We start from the raw sequence: 18,835 nt of genomic DNA on the forward strand, positions 1-18,835 counted from the left end.
TTTTTTTTTCGCCTCGGTCACTCAGCGGAAACAAAAGAACGCACCTATAATTGTGGTTGCACGAAGCGTCACAAGATGGCCATACCATCTTCCGGTAACGCGGTAGTCCGCAATGGTCTCTGCATATACCGAAATTCCGTACACGCTAATGCTCTCTTTGAGAATTTTAGCGAGTTTTGAAGGTACCCGGACGCAGGGCCGGATTAACAGTGCGGAGGGCCCGGTTCAAAAAAAATAAGGGGGGCCCCTCCCCCTCGCCCCGCCCCCTTTCTTTCCCGCTTTGTCATCTTCTCATGCTTGAGACTTGACGCTTTTTAGATTTAGCCGCAAAGAACACAAGCCCTATTTATTCTAAGCCTCTCCGGAGTGTTTAATATCACCTGGGCGTTTTCTTTCTTGCGGAGCACGTGGAGAGATTGCCATCGTAATAATTAACTATATCAGGAGACGAAGACACATGGACAGCACTAAGATTTGTCTGGTTCGTTGGATCATACCGAAAGAAGACTAAACTGTGCGAGAAGTTTAGACGAAGAGAAGGAATGCATATGACACTTAGAAGTGCAGTCCAAGCACCGTGTGTGTTTCTTCCATTCGTCTTAACCTATAGCGTTGTTTACCCTTATTTCAAGAGAGGAAACCTTTCCTCGAAAATCGGGGAGCGCCTTTGTGAAAAATAGCTTCCTCTATCTGCTTCAGCTTCACTGATTCGGTAGCGCACGCTTTGGTTGCCTGCGTGCGAACGCTGTCGAAGTTGACAGGTGTGGGCCTTTTTCAGAAGCTGTTCGTACGTACTTACAGTAAATACGCTACCAATCGTCTAGCTACTCTTGATTTCATACAACACACATTTAAGCTCTTCTAAGGCAGCATTTCGACATAGTGCTATTATGCATGTTGTATATGCCTACTGATCACAACAAGTAATACAGATGGTTTAAAATTAAAATATTTTCAATATGGGAAGGGGGTGGGCCAAATCTTTCGGAAAAGGTGGTGCCTATAAAAAATGAGATCCATGTAGAACTTTCACAAAAACGTTTTTAACAAGACTGGAAAAACGACCACACATTTTCATTTATGCACAAATCGTTCGCTTTTAAACATGTAATAGGGTTACATTTTTGCAGGCAATATTCACTTTCATAGCGCTATAGGAGGAGGAAACACATTCATTGCACACATCTTTTCTGCGGTTAAACTGCGGAATATCTTGATATTTTTACGAAATATTTCTTCTGAAACACAGTGTAGAAAATTGGTGAACTCTTTCGCAGAAATGCAACTTTAAAATGGGGCGTGTATACCTATTAACTAGAGCTGTGCGAATAGCAAAATTTTGGGTGCGAAGCGAATTCGAATAATAAAGATTGAGTGCGAATCGAATCGAATAATTTCGAATAATTTTCGAATATTTCTCAAACATTTTTCGAATAATTCGAAGTGAAATTACAGAAAAAGTTGCAGAGAATCCCTAAGTATGTTCTTGTGAGATCGCAACATGAAAGTGTTTCTTTTCGTTAGGTTGACGAAGCGCTGGTGGGGTCATATTTCATAGTTGTCTTTCTTATCAAGAGTGAGGCAATGTAGAGGCCGAATTGTATTTATGTACATGGTTTGGTGCAACCAAAGTGTTGCCGACAACACTTTACACGTGATAGGCAGAGATGCCATTTCCTCCGCCTCTCCTCCTCTTTCAACTGCTGTGGAAGGCCAACTGATGTGGTGGACAAGGGTGTGCTCCCTTCAAGTGCGGAGTTCCAAATCTGTCTCGTAGACGTCGATATATAAGAACATCTGAAATTTTGGATGCTAAAAAGCTTCGGCGTCCGATTTTTCGGACTTCCTGCCCAAATTTCAGGTCCAAAACAGCATTAATTGAGCCCCCAACTCTGCCACATCTTTCATCTCCATATTGGAACCAGAGTTTTCTTGAGTTAATACATTTGCGACCGTAGCGAAGCTTGAAAAACAGCTTTGCCGCAATACGGGGTTGTGATGAGGTGAAGCATATTGAAAATCTAGGGACCAATTGCAAACGGACGTTGACTGTCTCTTGGCTAAGTTCGACCGTAACGGAGCTTGAAAGGCAGCTTTACCGCAATACGGGGGTGGGAGGAGGTGAAGCATATTGAAAATCTGGGGACCACTTCCAATCAGACGTTGTCTGTCTCTTGCCTAAGTTCGACCGTAACGGAGCTTGAAAGGCAGCTTTGCCGCAATACGGGGGTGTGATGAGGTGAAGCATATTAAAAAATCTAGGGACCACTTCCAACCGGACTGTTTCCTGGCTAAGTTCGACCAAAACGGAGCTTAAAAGGCAGCTTTGCCGCAATACGAGAGTGTAATGAGGTGAAGCGTATTGAAAATCTGAAGGGGTTACTTTCAACCGGACGTTGACTGCATTTGTCTTTGGGAAGTTCGAATAGTTCGAATAGTAAAATTTCAGTGCGAATCGAAACGAATAGCAAACACTATTCGAAAAATATTCGAAATTTCGAATATTCGCACACCCCTACTATTAACATGTTCTCTGTTTTCATTATGCTTTTAAGTAGAGAAAGAAGGTATGTACGTTTCTACAAGCGGTTTCGTGCCTTTTGCTGAGACAGTTTGTTGATGAGCTCTTCACCATTTACCCTCCTAAGAACCTCCGTCTTTACGCTCAGCAGTGACAAATCACTGAGCCGGCTGTCGGTCATCGTTGATCGAAGCCTGTTTTTATCACTTTCAGTTTGCTGAACGATCGTTCACCAGTGCAATTTGTGACCGTTAAGTACAAAAATATTCTAAGAGCCACATGGACATAAGGGAAAGAACCTTCAAGCTTTTCACGAATTAGAAGTTTCAGCATGTCTGCCACAGAAGAACAACCTTCGTTGCTCGCATGTGAAATGAACTTTTCAAGCTCATCGGGAATTGTGTTAGCCAGATCAGAAAGGTACTTTTTCACGAGGTCCGTTGCCTGCAGGCGTATCTGCGCAGGTGAAATACAGTTCCAGTCTGTAATAACAGCAAACTGCGAGCAGACCTCGGTGTAAGCATTTAAGCGGGATGTGAGAGCGTGTACGAGATTGTCAACCATGACAAAGAAGGTTTCACAGCGGAAATTTGCGGAAGGATCTTGGGGTTCTGGCGTGCTTATGCCTGCAGTGCTGTCGTACTGTGTAGATTGCTTTCGCTTTCTCTGCGAGCTTGTTTTGTACGAAGCGTTGTCGGACGCTTCCTTCTCAAGCTTTTCAATTTCGTCAGACCTCTCTCTTAAGCCGGTTACATAATCACACAATGATTTCATCAGGCTGACGGCAGCATTCAATGAAAGTGTGGGGCTCTGAAGTGCCTTGCTGGTGGCGTTGAAGCGCTGCAAAACTCTATTCCCAAACTCGGCCATCAGCGCGCTTTCCAATGTCGACATTGCCTTCGGCAAAGATTTTGCCTCGTGCTTCGTTTCTGCTCGTTCTTGAGGATCTTCGGATAGTTCATTCAAGGCGGCTTTGATTTCCTTAGAACCTGCCACGAGAGCCCTCGTTGCATCCGCTCGCGCTGACCACCGCGTGTCTGAGATTTACTTTCGGATTACCGCTGTGTCGTTTTGTTTCAAATGAGCCTGGAGTACAGATCAGCGACGAGTAGACGCGGCAAAGAAAACGTATATACATTGTACAAGCCCGAAAAAACTAACGGCTTGCCCACAAGAATCTACTGCATGCGCCCCGACCAGATTAAGAGTGAGCAGCACAAGGGATGAAATTTGCTTGTGGATTGATTTTCTTCAAATGCGCCTGCATGCCAGAGTATTTTCCAGCCATATTGCTCGCGTTGTCATATGACTGGCCACGACAATCTTGGAAGTTAACTTCAAGATTTTCTAAGAGGTCGAGCGTTGTCTTCGCGAGATCTCCCTTTTGTGACTGGTTATGGGCAAAAATCCGAGAAAATGTTCTTGCAGGCTCATCGTTAGCAACGTTGCGAATGACCACTGTAATTTGATCCCTCCGACTCTAATCAGGTGTAGAATCAACTGAAAGAGAGAGAAGTACTTCGCACTCGCAACGGCGCAAGTGATTTTTTTTTTCGGACTTCAGCTCCGAGGGCTTCTACAACCTCTTCCACAATGGTTGAGAGGAGAGGTAGGATGTTTTGCCACGTCCAATGTTCCCAAAGTTCTTTATATGGGCGGCAAGGAAAGGATCAAACTTGGCGATCAGTTCAAGACACCCAAGGAAGTTGCCATTTTGAGGAGACCCGAGTAAATCATTGGATAACATTACCACTGCAACTACGCGGTGAAGAACACTTCTCCGAAGAAGTTGCCCGTTCCAAGCAGTGCTCTTCAAACTGAAGAAGTTGCCCGTTCCAAGCAGTGCTCTTCAAAGGAGGGAAAACAGCGCGAATGTTAGGACGAACACAAAAGGGAGACAAGACGACGGCAGGCGCTGACTTACAACTGATCTTTATTTCTGTGAAGAAGGCACATTTATACCATGTCAGTGTACACACACGTGACTGCCATTAATGTGCTAACATCCCTTGACATCGACATCACCGCTCTTCATAGGATCGAATGACCGACGTTCTGCGCTTGCACAGGTCAAGCATGCATTGTCTATGACACTCATTTTCCTCGTGTGTCTTTAACTTTGCATATGCCTTGTTCCATGAACTGAACCCATCTGGTTCCGAAAATTGGTCCTTCTCGCTGACATCAGAGTACAAAGAAAGCATTATACAGATCCTTTGGAAGGGCTGTACAGCAGCTATTCGCGCAAGACTATACTTCGCCGTTGGTGCGGTGAGCATAGAACATTTCTTGCTTGAAGTGGCGGCGGTAGCCCTTCGGTACCGCGTCAGTTGGCTGAAAGTACGAGCGAGAGTAATCACCCTGCATGTTTCTAGCATTTTCACAGACATCCCGGGTTTGTGCCACCCAAAAGTTGTCAGTGGCTACGCGCAGAGGAAACCAGTCCGCGGGATCCATAGACATGCCAGGACGCTCATCAGGCAATGGCTGATCTGTCTCAGTCGGGGTGCTCGTCCCTGGAGAACTGGGCTTTTCATCGCTGTGTGCGATGAAGTTGGTTCCCCGACCATGCTCGTTGAATCTGTTGACTTTAAAGCCATTGAAAAGAGCGCCTTGCTCAGGAACAACTCTCTATGCGCCTTCGCATTGCGTGTTGGACCGAGCTGCTAAAATCGTCGTCAGGCTGCTTATGTGTCCATCCGCTGGATCAGCTCCTTCCCTCTGCACGATGCATGGTCTTGGGTGAGTAAAAGGCTTTTACCACAGGCTGCAAAACTGTGAACTGACTTCAAGATTATGCACGTTATACAACGAAACACTTCTTAGAAGCATGTATATTGATTATTGAAATAGATAATCTGTTTCTATCGGGGGAATCCAGCAGGAGGGTTCAACTTTTTCGAACAAAACAACGAGGTCGGCCATTTTTTCTGGCCCTTGGGGGGCCCCCTAAAACCGGAGGGCCCGGTTCATTTGAACCCTTTGAACCCTGGATAATCCGCCCCTGCCCGGACGGTTTCTCACGTATGTGTGCGAGAGAAGACGGTGCAGCACTGCGAGCGTCACAGCTTTGTGGGCCCATGCGTTCAAGCTTCCTACGCAGTGACGTCACTGTCCAACTCGGCGCTCAGAAAACGAAACCGAAAGTCGTTCATATATATAAGGCGATACGAAGTTATTTAGCGAGAATACATGAATCTTGGACCGTGTATCATGCTTCCTGGAGCAATAAGAAACGTTTGCGAAAAAGTTCACCGACGATTACGATACTGCCTAATGCGAATTCTGAGCGCAGCTGTTTAGGTGTCTTGATTTTGCGATAAGTTGAGGCAAACAATTTGAAAGAAACATGTGTGTATGTACAGTTGCATACCACTATTTAATCGCATTGGGAATCTTACACCCAGATGTCTCAGTGCCTACGTTAATTCATGTCGCCCTTCTCTGCCCGGTTCAGATTGGATATACCCCAGTTTAGCTTATTTACATTTTCCACCACGTAATCGGCACATGCGTACGTGTCAAGCACCATCTGAAGTTCCATTTTCGAATATAGGATGGAAGCGGCACATGCTACGTGTGAAGCACTATCTCAATATTCATGTTTAAATCTAAGATGGTATGCCACCAATGGGTTAAACTAATGCACCCACCTCTGCTGCACGGTGCGGGGTAGCATGAGGGTGGGATGAGGAGCACCCACTCGGAGCAGAGAAATGTATTCTGCCTTGTCAATGACGCCGTGATGTTTTCGGAACTGCGCTATTGAGTCATGGTTGGTCGTTTTCAGGGCCTGCTGCATGGCTTAGTACTTGTTCGGAGGCTCTCTGTGTGTTTATTCTGCACAGCGACGGTGAAAGAGCGCCTTCGACCGACGCACGTCTTCTTTGCTTGCCCAATTCCTGTGGCACATACATCGTTTTCGTTGGACACGGTAGTGGGACTTGCCTAATTCCTGTGGCAGGTGCTCATTCGCGTGGTTACGCCAGAGACAGCGACGCCGCTCAACGCAGGGAAAGGCGCCTAAGAGCACAAATTTCATAGCACCACCCCTTCAGCTGTAACACTGGTCTTGCCTACTCAACGAAGTTCAATGCAGAGGGACGGAATATCGCGTCTGTTAGTAGCTAAGAAAAATTCAGACACTCGTATGATATACGCGTAAACTCTCTTAGCACGTAGTTAAAGAATGTGTGTAACCGAGAGAGCGACATTTATGATGGAAAACCAAGTTAAAGAATGCTACCAATATTGCGTCGCAGGTTGCTGCGGAAGCCATCAAAAACATCCGCACGGTGGCCTCACTGCACCAGGAGGAAGTATTCTGCGCTAACTACATGCTGTCGCTGGCAGAGCCGCAGAGGTAAGTATGGCACATTTTTTAATGATTTTCTCATTGCGCACGATAGCGAGACTGTCTTGTTGGAACTTAAGACCCGCACAAGAAGAGGCACGCACAAGAGCTAAGCATCTAGAGAACAGTGCCGTCTCATGTGTAAATTTGCGAATTGCCCCCAAATAAACAATGTAGGAAGTTAGCGCTTGTGTGTGTCCTTTAACATGCTTCTCTGCTAAACATGGTAAGAGGGGGCTGGAAATTCACAAAAAAACGCTTTATGTTTGTGTCTGATGCTTCAATGTGCTCACAGAATTATCACATTACAAACTGTTTTACCAGAACACATTCACGAGAACGAACCAATGTATGGAAATTAGAAATTAACCCTTCAATCTTGAGATCAAGTTTGCAGCCAGATGTCATGGTCGTCTTAGCTTCGTCCTATTCGGGTATTAAACTTTGCCCTGTGTATTGTGCACGATAACTTTTCATGTCACAAATATGGTTTGGCTTCGTGGACAACTGAGCGGTTTCTGTTGGCTCAGGATCATGAAGCGCAAGGCCATCGTGCGCGGATTCACCTTCGGCGTGGCGCAGTGCATCCCTTCAATGGCGTACGCGACATCGCTGCTTTACGGTAGCCTCCTCGTTGGACAATGCGACCTCCAGTTCGGAAACCTGCTCAAGTAAGACAAAAGCTGTTCAAATATGTGCAATCAAACGCTCCTTAGGCATCGCAAAAAGCGAGCATTTCGTAGCAAAGTCATGCTTTAGAAATACTGAACACTGTAGCGAAGCGATCGAACTTGGTAATGGGTCGTCCTCTCGAACACCTCCTAGTGGGTCGCCCTCTTCGGCTCTTTTAGAAGAGAACGCAACTCGCGCTGAGAGTCGGCCCCGCCTCGACTGTCGCTGTTGAGTATCGTCGCCGCTTCTTTCTCCATGTGACCGCGTTTTCACTAGGAAAGGCTTGCTGGTGCCATTTGCGACCGTGGAAATCACTCAGGGCGACACGGATATTTTTGTGACCAACCCATCCCCGTTCATGGTTACGTTGGTGCGAGGGGAATGTCTCGGCAGAGCGGAACCCCTCGAAGACGCACAACTTATGGACGCACCGGGTGACACGCACTGCGCCAGCTCCCGTACGCTCAGTGCTGTTTCCACATCTGATTCGGCATCCGCTGATGTATTTCGTTCCTCGATTGCTGACAACCTTACGTCGGTCGAGCGTTCCCAGCTTTTATGCCTGTTGGAAGAATTTCGTTCTTCGTTCGATGTCGCGCAAACTCCTCTCGGCCGCACGTCTGCTGTCACCCATTGCATCGACACTGGCGCTCAACCACCACTGCGGCAACGTCCATATCGCGTATCTCCAGCAGAGCGTCGTGTAATTAACGAGCAAGTCGACGACATGCTTCGCCGCGACGTTATTCGACCCTCAAACAGCCCGTGGGCGTCTCCTGTCGTTCTTGTTGCGAAGAAGGACGGCTCTGTGCGGTTCTGTGTGGACTACCGACGACTAAATAAGATCACCCGTAAGGACGTTTATCCCCTACCTCGAATAGACGACGCCATTGACAGCCTGCAAGGAGCAGAATTCTTTTCATCGCTTGATTTGCGCTCAGGGTACTGGCAAGTCCCCATGGCTGATGACGCTCGACTGAAGACAGCCTTTGTCACGCCGGATGGCTTGTACGAATTCAACGTCATGCCGTTTGGGCTGTGTAATGCGCCCGCGACCTTTGAGCGCATGATGGATACCGTTCTGCGCAACTTGAAATGGCACACGTGCCTGTGTTATCTCGACGACGTGGTAGTTTTCGCCCCGGACTTCTCCACGCATCTTCAACGCCTACGGGATGTGTTGACGCGTTTGAGCGACGCCGGGCTACAACTGAATCTAAAGAAGTGCCGATTTGCAGCACGGCAGCTGACAATACTGGGCTACTTGGTGTCCAAGGACGGAATTCTGCCCGATCCAGCCAAGCTTCGGGCCGTGTCAGAGTTTCCCAAACCTACGTCGGTCAAAGAACTGCGCAGTTTCGTAGGACTATGCTCCTACTTTCGGCGCTTCATCCGCAACTTCGCGACTATTATATCGCCGCTGGCGAAGCTCCTTGGCAGCAACGGGCCCCTCAATTCGTGGTCGTCAGAGTGCGATGACGCTTTCGCAAAGCTCCGTAGTTTGTTGACGTCTCCTCCGATACTACGCCACTACGACCCGACGGCCCCTACAGAAGTACACACGGACGCCAGCGGTGTTGGCCTCGGCGCTGTCCTTGCGCAGCGCAAACCTGGGTTCCCGGAATACGTCGTGGCATATGCAAGTCGTACGCTTACTAAAGCTGAGACCAACTATACCGTTACGGAGAAAGAATGCCTGGCAATCATTTGGGCCCTTACGAAGTTCCGACCTTATTTGTATGGTCGCCCATTTGATGTCGTCACCGACCATCATGCACTATGCTGGTTGTCGTCCTTGAAGGATCCCTCAGGCCGTCTCGCCCGGTGGGCACTTCGCCTGCAACACTACGACATCCGTGTGCTGTACCGCAACGGACGCCAGCATGCTGACGCCGACGCCCTGTCCCGCTCTCCCTTGCCTGACGACAATGCCCACAGCTCAGTGTCTCACATAGCTGTAGCTTCAATCGACGTTCACACCATCGCTACCGAACAGCGCAAGGATCAATGGATTGCCTCACTGATAGACTTGCTGACCGATCCATCGGCCACACCATCCTCTCGCGCATTGCGTCGTCAAGCCCACCACTTCGCCGTTCGCGACGACCTCCTCCATCGACGCAATTACGACGGCGACGGTCGCCAGTGGCTACTAGTAATACCCCGCAGTCTGCGTTCTCACATATGCGAGTCGTTCCACTCTGATCCGCAGTGTGCACACTCTGGGGTATCGAAAACCTACCACCGCATTCGCCAACGGTAGTTTTGGCGAGGAATGTACCGCTACGTGCAGAAGTTTGTTCGCTCCTGCATCGATTGTCAGCGCCGCAAAACTTCAACGCACCTGTCGCCGGCAGGTCTGCAACCTCTACCTTGCCCTGACCGGCCGTTTGGGCGCGTTGGCATCGATTTGTACGGGCCACTTCCTCTGACGTCCGCTGGTAACCGCTGGGCCATCGTCGCTGTAGACTACCTCGCGCGATACGCTGAAACTGCCGCCCTCCCTGCGGCTACAGCGCGCGATGTGGCCTCCTTCCTGCTCCATCGATTCATGCTGCGTCACGGTCCACCCCAGGAGCTGCTCAGTGATCGAGGCCGTGTCTTCTTGTCGGGAGTCGTCGAAGCCGTTCTCAAAGAGTGCAACGTTGTTCACCGCAAAACTACTGCTTACCATCCGCAGACGAATGGCCTCACCGAACGCTTTAACCGCACGCTCGGCGACATGCTCTCGATGTACGTCGCCGCCGACCACACAAATTGGGATGCCATTCTGCCCTTCGTTACGTACGCCTACAATACCGCCCCTCAGAGCACTACTGGTTTCTCACCCTTTTTCTTTTGTATGGCAGGCACCCGTCGCACACAATCGACACAATCCTTCCCTACAAGCCGGATCCATCTGATTGTGCGCCTATTTCTGACACAGCCAGGCTTGCTGAAGAGTGTCGCGAGCTTGCAAAGGCCTTTACAACGCACGAACAAGAGCGGCAGAAGAGCCTTCGCGGTGGCACCACCACTTCTGAGTCGACGTTCCTCCCCGGAGCGCTTGTATGGCTCTCGGTCCCTACCACTGCAACCGGCCTCTCTTCAAAACTACTGCCGAGATACGAAGGCCCCTACCGTATCGTCGAACGCACATCCCCGGTCAACTACCTGATCGAACCCATAGAACCATCTTCGGACCTGCGCCGTCGAGGGCGCGACATTGTCAACGTGGAGTGCCTGAAGCCCTACCACGACCCCCTCATAATGACAAGTTGCTAGGTCGCCAGGCGGCTCCCTTTTCGTGCCCGGGGTAATTGTAGCGAAGCGATCGAACTTGGTAATGGGTCGTCCTCTCGAACACCTCCTAGTGGGTCGCCCTCTTCGGCTCTTTTAGAAGAGAACGCAACTCGCGCTGAGAGTCGGCCCCGCCTCGACTGTCGCTGTTGAGTATCGTCGCCGCTAATAAACCTCTTTATAACACGAATTTGTGATTACTGTTTGTAATGGTAAAACTAGGTTTTTCAGTATAACACGCGCATTGAAATACAAATCTATTTACAATATTATCACTAGTTCATTAGTAATGTGATAGTTTACATAACCAACAGCGCGCGAGCCGGCTGAGAGACATCATGGACAGCTATATGCATAGATTAAAAGGCGTACAGGTGCGCCTTCAACATAGTTGCTCAAATTATTCTGGATCCCCGCACATCGGTGTCTGTCAAAGCTTTTTAGACTCATTTTAGTGTTAAGCCAAAGGGAGCAGATATCACCTCGGTGCAACAGCTGTGAGTAGGCGACATTGTGTTGTCAATAATGTGCCCTTGGTATGCGAGCAAATTCATCCCCGCATTGTAGCGCTTATACACAAATGCTAACATTAAACATAAAACTTTGAATGCTCAACTTGCACGCAGCCCTCGACAAGCTCGTGTCAAGTAGTCTTATGCGCGTCGTTCCAACCTATGTCTAATGTTTGGTGAAACCAGTCTGCTCTTTCTTAACCTCATCGTAATATATTTCGATACGTGTGCTTAATGCGTGAATAACATGCTATGAAAGGAAAATTACTAATATGGTAACAAAAAAATTCACCGACGATTGCATTACTGACTAATGCGAATCCTGAGCGCAGCTGTTGAGGTGTTTTCATTTTGCGAGCAATTGAGACGCGTCTGCCTCGCTAACCGGGAGACCGCGGAACGCAGTGCGTGGGCGCGTTCCACAAAAGCCACCACAGACAGGCCTCCTTTCATGCAGCGCTTTATTCCACATATAGTATCTGTGGACGCGCTCGCCGCATACCTTAGTGATGACCGCATCGGCGACCACACGGCGGCGAGCAATGCTGTGGCACCGCGGGTGGCCGCTGTAGAACCTGTCGTCTCGCCACTGTCGTTCCCTCCTCTTCGCGTTATCCTCGCCAGCGCCGTCTTTCATCCTCCGCAGCGCTCCGCGTTCGCTCTCTTTTGTCCTCGTTTGCTGTGCCGGTTACAACGACGCCGAAGCGCTCAACGCAGGAACGGACGCCTAAGAGCTGCGCTCTAAAACTTGTTTATTATGAGCGAACGTGTGCCCGGAAAACCTAAGAGTCCGCTAGAACGTTCCACACGCAGTGTCCCTTTGACCAACGCACGTCTTCTTCTCCCAAGCCTCGCCGGTCAATCCACTTTCTCGTTCCCGTGCGCGAGAGGCATGCGTCGCGTAGTTTGCTTGAAAAACTTTAATGCAGGTGCAATAAAGCTTGAGGTGGCCCGGAGAAGGCCACCCCTCGCAATCACTAGGTGGGCTCCTTATTACTGCAGCCCATTGGCGACCGCCGCGACTCGGGCTCGGTCGACCAGGGCCTTCTGGCTCGCCAGGTCGAAACAGCCGAGCAGGGCTGCCTCCCAGTTGAGGGTTGATTGGCATGGCCATACCATGTGGAAAATGTCCTAAGACGTCTCCACATAGTGCGGGCACTTGCCTGTACAGGCAGGATCAAAGTGTTTTAAAACTGCCGGGCACAGCAATGTCTTGGTGTAAAGGTGGCTTGCGTTCCTCTGCTTTTGTAAGACCCTTACGGGGTTTAGGATAAATTGCGTGGCCTAATTGGTAGAATTTTGTAATTTGTCATGACGTGAAGGCCGGATAGGGTTCGAGGTCCCTTTCGGAAGGGTCTGAAGGCGTTGCCCGGAGAGTGAGCGCGTGGGTAGCGGCATCTGCCGTTTCATTGCCTGCGCGGCCCATATGAGCTGGAGCCATATGATCATTCGGGACGCGGGGGCTCCAATGTAATGGCTATTTTGTAAGATACGATACGCCAGGTGAGGGACCTACCCCTGTTCAATATATCTGCAGGCCCCTCTCGAGTCGGTTATGATGACGAGCGAGTCCTGGCCTGCGGCAGCTAGCGCGATGGCGACTTCCTCCGCATGTGTTCTATTTTGTGCTCAGAATGTGAGGCCATGCACCGCGACATTTCGGTGGACGACTGCAGCCGTGTACCAAACCCTATGGCGAGGGCCGGATGCGTCCGCATAAAAGATGCCGTGTTTGTTCCCATAGTGGCGTGCCAGTGCTTCCGCCCGCGAAAGGCACCCGCTATTGCGGTCGTCACGTGTCATTTTGGTTGGAAGAAGGCGCACTTGCAGGGCGTATCTCCAAACTTCTGGAATGCATAAGCGCTGTTCCATCACTGTTGGGTGGTGCATGTGTAGTCGTGCTAATCGGCGACTCGGCGTAATATGTGATAGTCCTGTGTGTTGATTGGTGAAGTGTGCCTCCCGGAGCTCTGCGAAGGTGTTTACCATCCCCAAGCCCATAAGGCGCTGGTTGGACGTGGTTATCGGGAGATCGAGGGCACGCTTGTACATCTTCCTGAGAACACCCTCAAAAGCGTTCACGTTGAACTTGCGCAGGTGTAGGTAAGGAGCCAAGTTAAGGACTCGACCGGTCCCGAATGCATGCGCCAGCAGCAAGGCATCTTTGCAACGTAACCCACCGCATTTTTTGGAAACCCGGCGGACCATCCGGCCCACATGATCCCTTACCTTACGCAGTTTGTCCGGTGTTGTATCACTAGGCGCTGTTTATGAATAAGCATACCCCGTACTCTGATCTCAGCATGTTCTGTGATGGGTCCGCTTTCTAAGGACAGTTCAATTTTGGCAGTGCACTTTGGCGAGGTACGGATGTGCACAAATTCCGGTTTGGTCGGGGAGCATTCAAGGCCGCAGCGGCGGGCGTAGGCGTCCACGATCTCCGCCGCTTGTTGCATGTTGGCTTCGATGTCTCTTACCGATCTGTGTTTGGCCCAGATGGTAATGTCATCGGCATAAAGCGCATGCTGTATGCCGCAAAGCGCGTGCTGTATACCTCCCGTCAAACGTCACCATTCTCCAGCTGAGCCAGGAATTTCATCATTGCCGGATTAAATAGTAGGGGTGAGAAGACCGCGCCCTGCGGGGTACCTCTCTTGCCTAATTGGTAGGGGCCGTGTTTTTCATCTTGTATCCGGATATATGACTGCCGGTCAGAGAGGAATTGCCTAATGTACTGAAGCGTGTTGTGTCCACAGTTGGGTAGGGAAAGGTGCGTTAGAATTATGTCATCTGTGACGTTGTCGAAAGGGCCCTCCAAACCAAGGGCGAGTATTCCATCGAAGCTATGAATGAAGGAAAGAAGGTGACTTTTAAGGGCTCGATTTTCTTTGTTAGACACAATAATAATGAGAACTAAAGGACTTCCCTTGTCATTATTGTGTGTTAGTTCTCATTAATTGAAGCTATGCATAACACAAGAACCTCGAGTACGCAAGAGGCATTGCAGACGCTAAATTAGCGGCTCGCTGTGCTCCGCGTTCACTGTCATTCGTCCTCGTTGGCTCTATCGGTTACGACGACGGCGACACCGCTCAACGCAGGAGCGGGCGCTTAAGAGCTACGTTCTAAGAGCAGATTGCAATTCGCCGTTCTCTTTAGGTTGAAGCTCACACAGCAGCAGAGTGTGCGGGCATTGCGCAGTTTTACCATGGCACATTTCTGAAACTCTTTCACCTACGGCTTGAGTGTTCTTCTCATAACATCGAACCGCACATGTGGAAAAAATGTAAGTCCGTGCGCAACACTGTTTAAGGCGGACGCCTTAAGCATCGTGGTGAACGTTCCGCTGAGCGGAACGGCAGGCGAATAAACTAGTACAAAAGCCCATGTGACGTCAGTGATGACGTCAAACGGTTGCTTGTAATATCACTGTATGACGTCTAACGATGTCGAAGATCGCAGAAGTTTGTGACGTCATCGTGACATCACGCAATGATGTCATCACATAGCATCGTCTCTATGTCAAACATGGCTGATTCCGTAGGCAGTGCCATATCTGGTTAATGACGTGCAGAAAGCTTCAGGGCAGGAGGAACAATGCAGTAGGCTGAGCACGTCAAGATAATTTAATTCGTGCGTCTCGCGCTCCGGCTCATTATGGCCTGCAAGGTGTCTGGACCCGCTTTTATAATCTAGTGCATTATTCAGACGCAGCAGGCTTTCAAGTGTTGCAGAGTGTAACGTGGTCCTGTGCTTTTCCTCCAACAGGGTGGTGGAAGGCGTGATCCTGGGCACGGCCATAGTGGGTCAGGCGGTCGCTTACTCGCCCGACTACCACAAGGCCAAGCTCGCCGCCCAGAAGTTATTCCGTCTCATCAATCGCGTGCCGACTGTCGACTTCTGCGACAGGAGCGGAATCACCATGGTTAGTGGACACTCATTCATTTCTTTGCTCTCTAAAGAAAGCTCTTCGGTTCTCACCCGTGCCGACTGAGTTTCTCTTGTGCACTACCCCATTCTGCTCCTTACTTGGGCGTCCGCCATAGCAGGCTTCTGCATGAAGATCTCTTCTGCTGCAAGGGTCGTGGAACCATTGGTAGCATATCAGGTCACTCGTAAAAACACATCCGCAACTAATCAATTTGTAAAGAGCTCTGCTTTCAGGTATTCTACGCGTCTTGTCAGGCGGCATGTTCTGCGATTCGTATCTAATAAGCTCCTGCAAAAGGACGAGAGAGGAAAAATGTAGATAAGCGCCTAGCGTAAGCCGATCAATGGCTGAAGAACCACAAACATATGTGCCTTCCACGTATAGCGACTGCAGCTCTGTAGGTGCTTACTTCACACAAAAGCAATGAACATCAACTTGCAGTGCAACATGGTGCCAGACTGAAGAGCGAAAGTGCCCATTGCAGAACTTTGCCGAAATAAGTGCATCGTCAACCACTGCGAAAAATGAGTTGCAGTTTCTAAAGCTGTCAGAGCACGGGGAAATGTCGCGAAACGTCTCTCCCTCTGTCACGTAAGATGACCACCTTTCATTGATATAGCAAATATATGGACAGTCTCAACGGGGTTTTGCCGTCGCCGTCGTGTCCTTCCGGTATGAAGTCCTAATAGATAATATCCCCCCTCCGCACTGTATGTTCTACGGCGGGTAAAAGCGTGCGACGAACACGGCCGAAGCAGAGATCAAATGAGCCGGCCCATATCCGTCGCTCGGAAAGTGCATGCGATAACATCACCCCGCTCGGGAAGCCTGCGCTCGAATGAGACAGGAAATGTCCAGCCCGTCTTTAACGACCATGAAAAGACACGAGGTGGTGGGCGGGGGGTTTGTCGCACGAGCCGCCACTTTGAACTTCGTATCAAAGGGCGCAGTCGCGATGGCTGGCGCACGCGCTATGTCGCACGGGTATGCGAGCGGTCGGCTCGCATACCCTTCTATGTGCTGCACTCTCAACGTGAAGTGACTATGTGGACAGCATCCCTCCCTGGAACGGCAGTATTCTCCTACACCAGCGTTTTGTAGTTACGCGAGATTGGATACAAACTGTCAGCTGCGAGCCTCACTTCGCATAACACTACAATTTGTTGCTATAGGATTCATTGCTTCGCCCTTGCGATGAAACTGTGGCTTTTTAATTTAATAAAGGAATATAAGAATATGAAATTTCACTTGTTAACACTTAGGTTATGATGGGAGTGTGACGAACATCACCTTAATTGCTCTTATTCGTGAACATAACTTCTGAGGAAGCTCATGGCATAATATCCATTCCACACATATGCTTATGATTGGCATCTATACGCATCTATACTTTCCCGCCGCAGAGTGTAGCACCAATGAACAAATAATGAGTCTGCTAGTTACAACGTCATGAAACAATCCTAAAGGATGTGGGGGCTCAGTGGCTATGGCAAAGCCGCGGTCCTTGGATCAGTTCTACGTCAGTGTCAATAAATTAGGCCGAAACTCAAGACGACACTGGTTCGCTGCAGTGCGTGCGCAGCGAAGAAGCCGACGTGCTCGGAATCTTTCAAAAGTTCTCCTTAACCACAGCTTTCCAAACAACAATGTTGCTTTGCTGCACCACTCTTGAAACGCGGATTAGTCATTGCGGCGTTTCAAGAAGCGATACGTGCAGGATATGGTGCGCGGCTTCCTGACCTTCAACGAGGTGAGCTTCTCATACGTGGGCGAGCAAGATGCTAAGGCCCTGGACCGCGTCACCTTCTCTGTGGAGCCGGGTCAGCGGGTCGCCATCGTTGGCACGGTCGGCTCGGGACGCACCACGGCCATCTACCTCGTCGAGCGCTTCTACGACATTGCCGACGGCGAGATCGTAAGTTCTGGCACATTCCTTTTAGGGTGCGAAGGACCCTAAGGCCGAGGCTTGTCCGTATGGCGTCCGTGCGCACGGCACAGCACCGTGTAAAATAGAAACATCACGTTTAAAAATAGGCTAATATCAATCATAATTGTGACAAACAATATAAAATGCCTACAAGCACAATCCATTTATACTAGTCGGCGACTTCAACGTACACATTATGGACCTTAGGACCTAGATTTGTCGTCGACTCTGCCTGTCAGTTGTCACGGTATAAAGAAAACCGTTGCTATAGCGGAAACATGTATCTATGTGAATAAAAAAGGTTTACAATAGACGAACATCAATCATAATTGTGACAGAAGAATATAAAGCACCTACAAGTACAAACCCTTTATACTAGATGGCGACTTCAACGTAGACATTACGGACCTTAGGACCTACCGTTGTCGTCGACTCTTTGTCACTTTATATCACTTTATGTCACTTTGTATCACTCAAGTTACATTATATGGGGTAAGACTCGGGTAACATAAGGTTACTCACCCATACGATGCCCAGAGCTTCGCCCACTCATCATGATTCATTTCGTGGAGATGCGTGGTTTTTCGTCCGAAAGGAGCATGTGTTGCGACACGTTCACATGAAATTTCTAGCGAAGGCTTGCTAATAACGGTCGTCATTGACTGACCAGCCAGTGGGGCGGTATTCACATATGCTGATTGGTGGAAAACCCTAACTAGTGTTCACTTTATAAGCTACACACTTATATTTTGCTGAAACTTGGTTGCAAGTATATCGTCATGTCACTTCAACTTCCAGTGACACTATGGATATATGGAAACGAGTAAGATCTGATTATGACAACTTTATTATGTTTTTCTGGTGCTCTCAAAGTACCATCTAATCATCTTGTTAGTGGGCGGCCTCGCTTTCTATTAAAATCCTGTTCGGCTCACATTCATTTATCGCTCCACAAAATTCGCAACTCCCATAACATGACGAAAATGAGGTATATTACATTTGTTACCTTTGCTTCGAAAGAACGTTCAGGGCTGGTGTTTCTTATCACTGATATGTTTGTCCGTTTGACAGTAGATTAGATTCCCCAGATTGGTCGCCACCACCGCGCTCGTCACCATTTCATCATCATCATCATCTATTATCTCTTTAGGGCGCTGGGTTGGGCATTACATAAGGGGGCGGAGTAGCGAAATATGCATACAAGGTCACATTTACAAAGGAAAAAGGCATGTTAGCTCTGTGCGCTGCTACGAAGCCTAAAATAAAAACAAAAAAGACACATGCTACGCGTTTCCACGTGCGTTTGCAAGGTATTTGCATTGTGTTTTGACATGCACAAAACGAAGGAAAAAAAACTAAGAACAAACAAATAAAGAAAACAAACATCGATTTAGAGTACGTGTTTACAAAGTGACTGATGGACTGGTTTTGTAAGCAGAATCTACAATAAGGAGTGGTTTCGATATGCATTGTTACGGAGTCGACAACAATGACATTATATAACACTAGATGCAAAATATTTACGATAGAATAAAAAGGTACACGACAAAATATTTAATATACAATTGCAAAAAGGAGCAGCTGCAAAGTAAGCTTCCACTTTTTTATATGAGTCGGTGAAGTACAGGTGTCTGCTGTT

General features: G+C 48.8%; 1 protein-coding gene across 1 annotated transcript in view; it reads left to right on the plus strand.

Annotated features, from left to right (window-relative positions):
• Positions 1-18,835, plus strand: part of LOC119385426 (ATP-dependent translocase ABCB1-like) — a 132,463-nt gene that overhangs the window by 102,488 nt on the left and 11,140 nt on the right. Inside the window, exons 17-20 of the mRNA XM_049413986.1 lie at positions 6,784-6,884; positions 7,406-7,546; positions 15,107-15,263; positions 16,987-17,184. Of these exons, the coding sequence (XP_049269943.1) occupies positions 6,784-6,884; positions 7,406-7,546; positions 15,107-15,263; positions 16,987-17,184 (597 nt within the window). The remainder of the gene's footprint in view (positions 1-6,783; positions 6,885-7,405; positions 7,547-15,106; positions 15,264-16,986; positions 17,185-18,835) is intronic.

This window comes from Rhipicephalus sanguineus, chromosome 3 (genome assembly GCF_013339695.2).
Source record: "Rhipicephalus sanguineus isolate Rsan-2018 chromosome 3, BIME_Rsan_1.4, whole genome shotgun sequence".
Lineage (NCBI taxonomy): Eukaryota > Metazoa > Arthropoda > Arachnida > Ixodida > Ixodidae > Rhipicephalus > Rhipicephalus sanguineus.